Here is a 10,000-nt window from a genome sequence, read left to right as displayed (position 1 = left end):
CTCACTCCCCGTCTCCACGCCTTGTCCTCACTGCCTTTCTTTTAACACCCTTTCTCCACACCATGTCCTCACTCTCCGTCCCCACGCCCTGTCCTCACTGCCTTTCTCTTTACACCCTTTCAAAACGCCCTGTCCTCACTCCCCGTCTCCATGCCCTGTCCTTACTCCCTTTCTTTACACACTGTCCTCACCTCCAGTCTCCACGCCCTGTCCTCACGCCCTTTCTCCACTTCCTGTCTTCACACCATTTCTCTTTACGCCCTGTCCTCACGCCCTTTCTCCACTTCCTGTCTTCACGCTGGTTCTCTTTACGCCCTGTCCTCACACCCTTTCCCCACTTCCTGTCTTCACGCCATTTCTCTTTAGGCCCTGTCCTCACACCCTTTCTTCATTCCTGTCTTTCACGCCATTTCTCTTTACGCCCTGTCCTCACGCCCTTTCTCCACTTCCTGTCTTCACGCCATTTCTCTTTACGCCCTGTCCTCCTGCCCTTTCTCCACTTCCTGTCATTCACGCCGTTTCTCTTTACGCCCTGTCCTCACTCCCCGTCTCCACGCCCTGTCCTCACTCCCAGTCTCCACGCCCTGTCCTCACTCCCAGTCTCCACGCCCTGTCCTCACTGCCAGTCTTCACGCCCTGTCCTTACTGCCTTTCTCCACTCCCTGTCTTATCGCCGTTTCTCTTTACGCCCTGTTCTCACGCCCTTTCTTCACTTCCTGTCTTCACGCCGGTTCTCTTTATGCCCCGTCCTTAATCAAATGTAAAGCTTTTTCACTTTGGACAGTAAAATCTATTCCAGAATGTCCTCAGCACAGGCGTCTGGGATGTGAATCCCCTCGCAGCTGTCATCATGTCTGCTGTGTGTGAAAGAGAAATCCCTCATCTGAGGATGCAACACTTCGGCTCAAAAATCAGAGAAAAACACGAAAAAAAAATGATAAATTATAAAAAAAAAATGAAAAAAAAGATGGAGGAAAAAAATTAATAAATAAAATAAAATAAAATCAATCAGCAAACTGATAAAGACGTTTTTTTTGTTTGTTTGTTTTTTACGCAGTGAGGTTGTGGGTCTACATCCAAACAGCACATATAACCCTGTGTGGACGAGATGACGGGAGGAGATTCATTACAGAGAAGAAAGGAAAAAAAAGGCTGACAGCCTCTAATCACAGCCTGGAAACAACAGAAGTGAAGTCCGTCCCTCCACACCTCCTCCGCTCACATCCCTCCATTTCCATTTCCTTGCAGTCGGCTGAGCCAGGGCTTTAAGACTTCCTGTCACACTCGCACTCTCTCGCTCTCTTTCTCTCTCACACACACACACACACACACACACACACACACACACACACACACACACACACACACACACACACACACACACACACACACACACACACACACACTCCCACTGAGAGGCTTTGATCTGCTCACTAATGAGGGCGCCAACATTATTAATCGACATCTCTTCTCAGCATGCAGGAGTAAACAGCAGCGTCTGTCCGGACAGGGTCAGAAGGTCGGAACGACATTCCCGAGGGAGCCAGATGAACCAAATATTCCCGATCGGCTCCCGTGCACACACGTCGTAATTATTTGGAAAAAATGTTGGGGGTGAAAAAACTAATTCAATACTTTTAATTTGTTTTGGCCGTCTTAAAATCTCTCAAACTTCTCAAAAATACTGCAAGAAAAGTTGAAGAAAGAATAAATAAAAAAATGGGGATATATCCAGAATTCCGATATTCCTGAGTTCGGATTACTGCAGCATCTAGCAGGATCCAATGGGAGAGATCTGCAAATAGCACTAAAGGTGATGAAAGCAGTGAGAGCATAAACTCTCTCCACACCCACACACACACACACACACACACACACACACACACACACACACACCACAACCTGTCGACACACATCAGCACACATTCTGACCTCTCTCTCTCTCTCTCTCTCTCTCACCCACACACACAGTTTCTCAACTTCTCTTTATTCACAAATCTTTCTCACTCTCTGACTCGCCAGCTCTCACTTTTTTTATTCCTCGTCCAGCTCTGACTGCAAAACACTAAAAGCTCCTCTAAAAAAAAAAAAAAAAAAGAGAACAAGAAAGTAAAAGATGACAGCAAAAAAGAGGGGGAAGATAGGACAATAGAGAGAGGAGAAAAGAAAGAAGCAAAAAAAGAGAGTAAAAATAGAATGGAGAAAAAAGAAAGAAGAGTGAGGAGAGAAGGGAGAGGAGGAGAAAAAGAAGGGAGATGAATAAGAGGGAGTGAGAGAAGGGAGAGGAGGAGAAAAACTTTCTTTTTTCTCCTGATCAACCAGTGGTTTTCATCCCATATGTGTCCACCTTCAAGTCTATAATAACACATTTACAGTTCCCAATCTGACTTTCTCAATTTCGGGAATTTATTTATTTATGAACTCATCTAAGGTAGAAATGCTTCAATACAACATTTATTTTTGGTACATAGGTAGGAGATAAGCATGCATCATCCATATAACCAACCAACCAACCAACCATCCATTTATCCATATAACCAACCAACCAACCAACCATCCATCCATCCATATAACCAACCAACCATCTATTCATCCATATAACCAACCAACCAACCATTTATTCATCCATATAACCAACCAACCAACCATTTATTCATCCATATAACCAACCAACCAACCAACCATCCATCCATCCATATAACCAACCAACCAACCAACCAACCATCCATCCATCCATATAACCAACCAACCAACCAACCATCCATCCATCCATATAACCAACCAACCAACCAACCAACCAACCATCTATTCATCCATATAACCAACCAACCAACCATTTATTCATCCATATACCCAACCAACCAACCATCCATTCATCCATATACCCAACCAACCAACCATCCATTCATCCATATAACCAACCAACCAACCATCCATTCATCCATATAACCAACCAACCATCTATTCATCCATATAACCAACCAACCATCCATTCATCCATATAACCAACCAACCATCTATTCATCCATATAACCAACCAACCATCTATTCATCCATATAACCAACCAACCAACCATTTATTCATCCATATAACCAACCAACCAACCATCCATTCATCCATATAACCAACCAACCAACCAACCATCCATTCATCCATATAACCAACCAACCAACCAACCATCTATTCATCCATATAACCAACCAACCATCTATTCATCCATATAACCAACCAACCATCCATTCATCCATATAACCAACCAACCATCCATTCATAGATATAACCAACCAAACCATCTATTCATCCATATACCCAACCAACCATCCATTCATCCATATAACCAACCAACCATCTATTCATCCATATAACCAACCAACCATCTATTCATCCATATAACCAACCAACCATCTATTCATCCATAACACCAACCAACCATCCATTCATCCATAACACCAACCAACCATCCATTCATCCATATAACCAACCAACCATCTATTCATCCATATAACCAACCAACCATCCATTCATCCATATAACCAACCAACCAACCATCCATTCATCCATATAACCAACCAACCAACCATCTATTCATCCATATAACCAACCAACCAACCATCTATTCATCCATATAACCAACCAACCATCTATTCATCCATATAACCAACCAACCATCCATTCATCCATATAACCAACCAACCATCCATTCATAGATATAACCAACCAACCATCCATTCATAGATATAACCAACCAAACCATCTATTCATCCATATAACCAACCAACCATCTATTCATCCATATAACCAACCAACCATCTATTCATCCATATAACCAACCAACCATCCATTCATCCATATAACCAACCAACCATCCATTCATCCATATAACCAACCAACCATCTATTCATCCATAACACCAACCAACCATCCATTCATCCATATAACCAACCAACCATCTATTCATCCATATAACCAACCAACCATCTATTCATCCATATAACCAACCAACCATCTATTCATCCATATAACCAACCAACCATCCATTCATAGATATAACCAACCAAACCATCTATTCATCCATATAACCAACCAACCATCTATTCATCCATATAACCAACCAACCATCTATTCATCCATATAACCAACCAACCATCTATTCATCCATATAACCAACCAACCATCCATTCATCCATATAACCAACCAACCATCCATTCATCCATATAACCAACCAACCATCTATTCATCCATATAACCAACCAACCAACCATTCATCCATATAACCAACCATCCATTCATCCATATAACCAACCAACCATCCATCATCCATATAACCAACCAACCAACCATTCATCCATATAACCAACCATCCATTCATCCATATAACCAACCATCCATTCATCCATATAACCAACCAACCATCTATTCATCCATATACCAAACCATCCATTCATCCATATAACCAACCCATCCATTCATCCATATAACCAACCATCCATTCATCCATATAACCAACCAACCATATAACCAACCAACCAACTATCCATTGATCTATTCATCCATATAACTAACCAACCAACCATCAATGCAAAACATCCATATAACCAACTATCAATATATTCATCCAGCCATTGAAAAAAAATCCATAACAACTAACCATCGATCCAAACAAACATCCAAAAAAACATCCTACCATCCATCCATCCATCCATAAAACCAACCTACCATCCATCCATCCATAAAACCAACCTACCATCCATTCATCCATAAAACCAACCTACCATCCATCCATCCATCCATCCATTCAAACAAACATCCAAAAAACCAACCTACCATCTATCCATCCATCCATCCATCCATCCATCAAACCAACCTACCTACCTACCATCCATCCATCCATCCAAACATCCATAAAACCAACCTACCATCTATCCATCCATCTATCCAAACAAACATCCAACTATCCATCTATCCATATAACCAACCAACAATCCATCCATCAATCAAAACAAGCATCCATTCATCCAACAATCTATACATCTATTCATACATCCATCTATCCAAGCTTTGTTAATAATACTTAGATATGTAAATGAAGATTCAAAGCTTGGACTCTCTCACTCACTCTCTTTGTGTGTGTGTGTGTGTGTGTGTGTGTGTGTGTGTGTGTGTGTGTGTGTGTGTGTGTGTTCTTCATCACACCCCTTACCTTACACCTCCAGCCACCATTAGGAAGGGAATCCATTACAGGCTCGAGACAGAACGTGTGATATCCTTTGTCACAAATGTCACACACCAGCATCTTGCTGTCCTCCCCAGGGTTCCTGAAACCAAGCGAGGAAAACCAAACCACAACAAAAGTTAGTCACATAACACCACGGTGTGCTTCTGCAAAACAACCACCAGCATCGAGCGCACGCACTCCATCCAATAAATTATCGCCCGTAATAATGACATGTGGCAGCGTTTTTGCTGTTTGTCTAATTGAATTAGCTGTTCCACCCAGGGACCGCCATCTGCAAACTCCACGTGACTGCTTCATTACGCGCCTCAGACCGTCAGCTCTCCGGCTGATGGAGACGCCGTTCAGCGCTTAAAAAGCCAAATCCTCGCAGCTGAGATCCTGAACCAGGTGATGATTTTATATCAGAGGAGGTGTGAGATTTACACTGACACTACGACTACACCCCAAACATCCATCCATCCATCCATCCATCCATCCACTCATCCACCCATCCATCTACCGATCTATCTACTTACCCACCCATCTATCTATCCATCCACCCATCTATCTAGCCATCTACCCACTCATCCATCTATCCATCCATTCATCTATCTACTCATCCTGCTCACTTAACTGGGGGGGGGGGGGGGACACACACTCACTTTTGTGAGATACTGTATACACACACTATATATATATAAAGTGGTAAAAAGAGAGAAAGAATGATTAAAAACACGTCCTCAGAGCATTTCAGTCTGTTGTCTTCACTCATGCTGCTCAGTGAGATGCTCAGAGAGAAAAAAATCTTAGAGGTAAAGCTGAAAATAGAAACCAATCAGTAGCTGGACCACGCGATCACGCTGTCCCCAATAAAAAAACAAAACACGGACGCAAATCATCTTAAAACATCTTAAAGATTTTCAGATTGATTCTTGGCAGAACCAACCACCGGTTATTCATTTCATTAGCCACAATTAAACCACAAGCTAACAACTGGCACAATTAATTAGGACCAAAATATATATATATATATATCCTAATTCCTAGGTGAGTGTTTAAAGAACCTCAAAGAACCAGGAGGAACCTAAAGGAGTTAAAGGAACCTCAAGAGTTTGTTTATATACATTGGAAATAATCCAATTTTGACAGTTTCATGACTCATGAGCTAATATCAGCTGGATGTTTCAGCTTTTGTTACTATAGAAACGGTGACTACACAGGGAGCTACTATAAGAGAGAATGAATCAGCGAGAAGAACGCAGTGTTTCGTGGCTTTGCGGTGGATGTTTGTGGAATGTTGATCTGATCAGACGGAGAGCCGCTCGTATCAGTCCAGATGATGAAGAAAGAATCTCACCTGCATGTGAGGCAGACTTTACACTCGGGGCACTGCCAGCCCGCCCTCCTTACTGGCGTCACCACCATGTCCAGACACACGCCGTGGTAGTGCTGACCACAAGTCGTGCAGAAGAGCTGGTCATGAAGATCACCGGGACGGTCACACAGCAGGCACTTCACATCGTCTTTACCTGAGAAGACACAGGGTTAGCTCTCAGAGTAATAACTACAATAACAATAATACTGCCAGTTAAGTGTGTGTGTGTGTGTGTGTGTGTGTGTGTGAGCAGCGAGTGACTCACATCGCACGAGGGCGCGCTGGATGTGATCCGGACAGAGCAGCGTGTACGTCCTGATGCCCTGGAAGGTGCCGGCAGCAGCAGCACAGGGAAAATGGTAGGAGCGGCTACAGCCCTCCTCACAGCACTTAATGGAGGCTCCAAGGCGCTTACAATATGCACAATACTACACACACACACACACACACACACACACACACACACACACACACACACACACACACACACACACACACACACACACACACACACACACACACACACAGAGAGAGAGAGATCAACATTTTTCAATTAAAAGAGCAGTGTGAACATTCCAATTAACTCCACATTTTTTAACAAAATTTCCAAACTGCTCCTCAAATCACGTCCAAAATTCATAAACTGCTCCTATAACCTAAACTATAACTGCCCTTATAATCCCCATCATCACCATCATCCTCTTTACCACCACCACCACCACAACCCCCATCATTACCATCATCCTCTTATCATCTTTATCACCATGACCCCTATTATCACCATCATCCTCATCCTCATCATCATCACCATCATCCTCATCTTCACCATCATCCTCATCTTCACCATCATCCTCATCTTCACCATCATCCTCATCTTCACCATCATCCTCTTCACTATCACCACTATAACCCCCATCATTACCATCATCCTCATAATCATCACCATAACCCTCATCATCCTCATCATAACCCCAAATATCACCATCATCCTCATCATCACCATCATCCTCCTCATCACCATCATAACCCTAATTATCACCATCATCCTCATCTTCACCATCATCATCCTCATCATCACCATCATCCTCATCATTGTCAGCATTATTATCCTCAATCTCATCATCACCATCATCCTCATCATCATCACCCTCATCATCCTCCTCATCATCACCATCATCCTCCTCATCATCCTCCTCATCATCCTCCTCATCATCCTCCTCATCACCCTCATTATCACCCTCATCGTCCTCAGGTCCCCCATGCTGCTGCTCCTCCTCAGTATACAGTAACTGATCTCAGTCGTGGTGTTCAGAGGGAGATGTTTGCAGCAGCACTCTACAACATCTATGTGTGCGTTACTTCCATTTATATCTCACACCGTTTCAGATTCTGGTTCACAGTAAACACACAGCAGCTTTTTAACACCAAACATCAAGTAATTATCGCCCACGCCGCGAGTCCTCCGGGGCCCACAGTGGCTCAGTGCCTCGCTCTCCAGCCTCCAAACATCAGCACCAATCCTGAAAGCTGTTATTTACTAAACCATGCAGCATCTCAGGAACCTTGTGTGTGTGTGTGTGTGTGTGTGTGTGTGTGTACGTGTGTTTGATCGAATTTCTAATGACTGATTGCAAACCGTTAGCGGTGACTGACACACAAATTAGCCAATGCGCTTATAAATTCTGTAGGTAAAAGAATATTTATAGCAGGAGACAGCTGGGACGACTGATGCTGCGAGTCCTGATCACTCTAGCAGGCAGCGGAGAGGTGGAAAGGAGAAGAAGTTATTCCCTCGCTCTCATCTGTGTGCTCGTACGATCGATAAATCAAACACTCAGGCAGCACAGAGGGGGTGGTGCTGCTTCCAGCCCAGAACTAGCCATCTCTCTAAATGAAGACGTTTGCCCTAAACTTGGCCTCGTATCTGCCCCCCCAGGGACGAGCGCTCCGAACACCACAGGGGTAATTCAACACCCGGGTTTCCAGACTCGCTCAGGCGGACGGTGATAAAAACCAGAGTGAGGATGGGAGTTGGAGGGATTTAACCCAGAGTTCATTTAATCCAGCGACAAAGAAACCAGTTTTGTGGTCTTTCGCAAAATTTGTAGCATGTGGAAGGGCAGAGTGACGACCTGGGCACCTCTAACTCCAACTGCACCTCCACCACCAACTACAACAATAACTGTACCTTCACCACCATCTACACACCACCAACTGCACCTCCACCACCATTTACACCACCATCTACACCACCAACTGCACCTCTACCAAAAACTATACCTCCACCACCAATCACGTCCACCAACTACACCTTCACCTCCACCAAATGCACCACCAAATACACCTTCAGCATGAACTAAACCACCACATAAACCTTCATCACCAACTGCACCTCCACCCCAACACCAACTAAACCTCCACCTCCATTACGAACAACTCCACTTTTTCCACCACATCCAACACCAACCTTTTTACCACCTCCACCAACAGCTCCACCTTTTCCACCAACTCCACCAACAACTCCACCTACACAAAAAGAAACTCCACCTTTTCCACCACATCCAACATCAATGTTACCTTCACAACCTCCTACATAATCCAACTTCACCTATTTTCACCAGGACCTGCATCAGCTTTATCCCCCCCCCCCCCCGCCCCCCAGCTTCCTCCATCACCAACTCTATCTCTCCCCAACTCACTTTTTCCCCCACATCGTCTACCAACTTCACCTAAACCACCTGCTTTATCATCAACTCCACCGCCACCTCCCCCAACCTCATCACCATCATCTCTACCATCACCTTTCACACCATTAACTGCACCTCCTCCACCACCTCCAACTCAGTCCTCCACTACCACTACGTCCATTCAGCTTGTGAAGGCATGGGTGGAGCTTTGAAGAGAATCCTGTAAATTCTCTCAAGACTTTAATAAAATGATGAAACAATGACAGTTCCAGTTCCATTCTCACAACCAGCAGATACGAGGGGGCAAACCAGGCTGAGTTCAACATCCAACAGCATCTGCTATTCCCACAGTAACTATGGCAACTTGGGGGGAGGGGCAGTTTCTGTTTTGTACAACACTAAATAAGGGATTGGGACACGGCCCATGTCTGTGCTGAGGCTGAGAGAATTACATCAGTCCTGATGAATTCTCCTTCAAGGAGAGAGAAAGAAGACATGAAGACAGGACAAAATAAAAGTAGAAAGAGAGGGAGAGAGAGATGAAGAGGAAGAGCGTAATGAGATGGAGAGAACAAAACACAGTGAACAGGGACTTGACTAAACGAGAAAGGAGGAGAAAGACGAAAAGACAGAAAAAGTGAGAGATAAGATAGAGAATGAGAAAACAGAAACTAAAAGAATAAAAGAGAAAGAAAATCTCATACACCGTCACACACACACA

General features: G+C 43.9%; 1 protein-coding gene across 16 annotated transcripts in view; it reads right to left on the bottom strand.

Annotated features, from left to right (window-relative positions):
* Positions 1-10,000, bottom strand: part of kmt2ca (lysine (K)-specific methyltransferase 2Ca) — a 191,174-nt gene that overhangs the window by 114,987 nt on the left and 66,187 nt on the right. For all 16 annotated transcript variants that reach the window (XM_083543047.1, XM_083543040.1, XM_083543041.1 and 13 more), the window contains exons 8-10: positions 6,858-7,020; positions 6,575-6,746; positions 5,203-5,317 (exon numbers count right to left, since the gene is read on the bottom strand). In XM_083543047.1, coding sequence (XP_083399173.1) covers positions 5,203-5,317; positions 6,575-6,746; positions 6,858-7,020 — 450 coding nt within the window. The remainder of the gene's footprint in view (positions 1-5,202; positions 5,318-6,574; positions 6,747-6,857; positions 7,021-10,000) is intronic.

This window comes from Silurus aristotelis (assembly GCF_946808225.1).
Source record: "Silurus aristotelis genome assembly, chromosome: 1".
Lineage (NCBI taxonomy): Eukaryota > Metazoa > Chordata > Actinopteri > Siluriformes > Siluridae > Silurus > Silurus aristotelis.
This window is presented reverse-complemented; position numbering and strand designations above follow the sequence as displayed.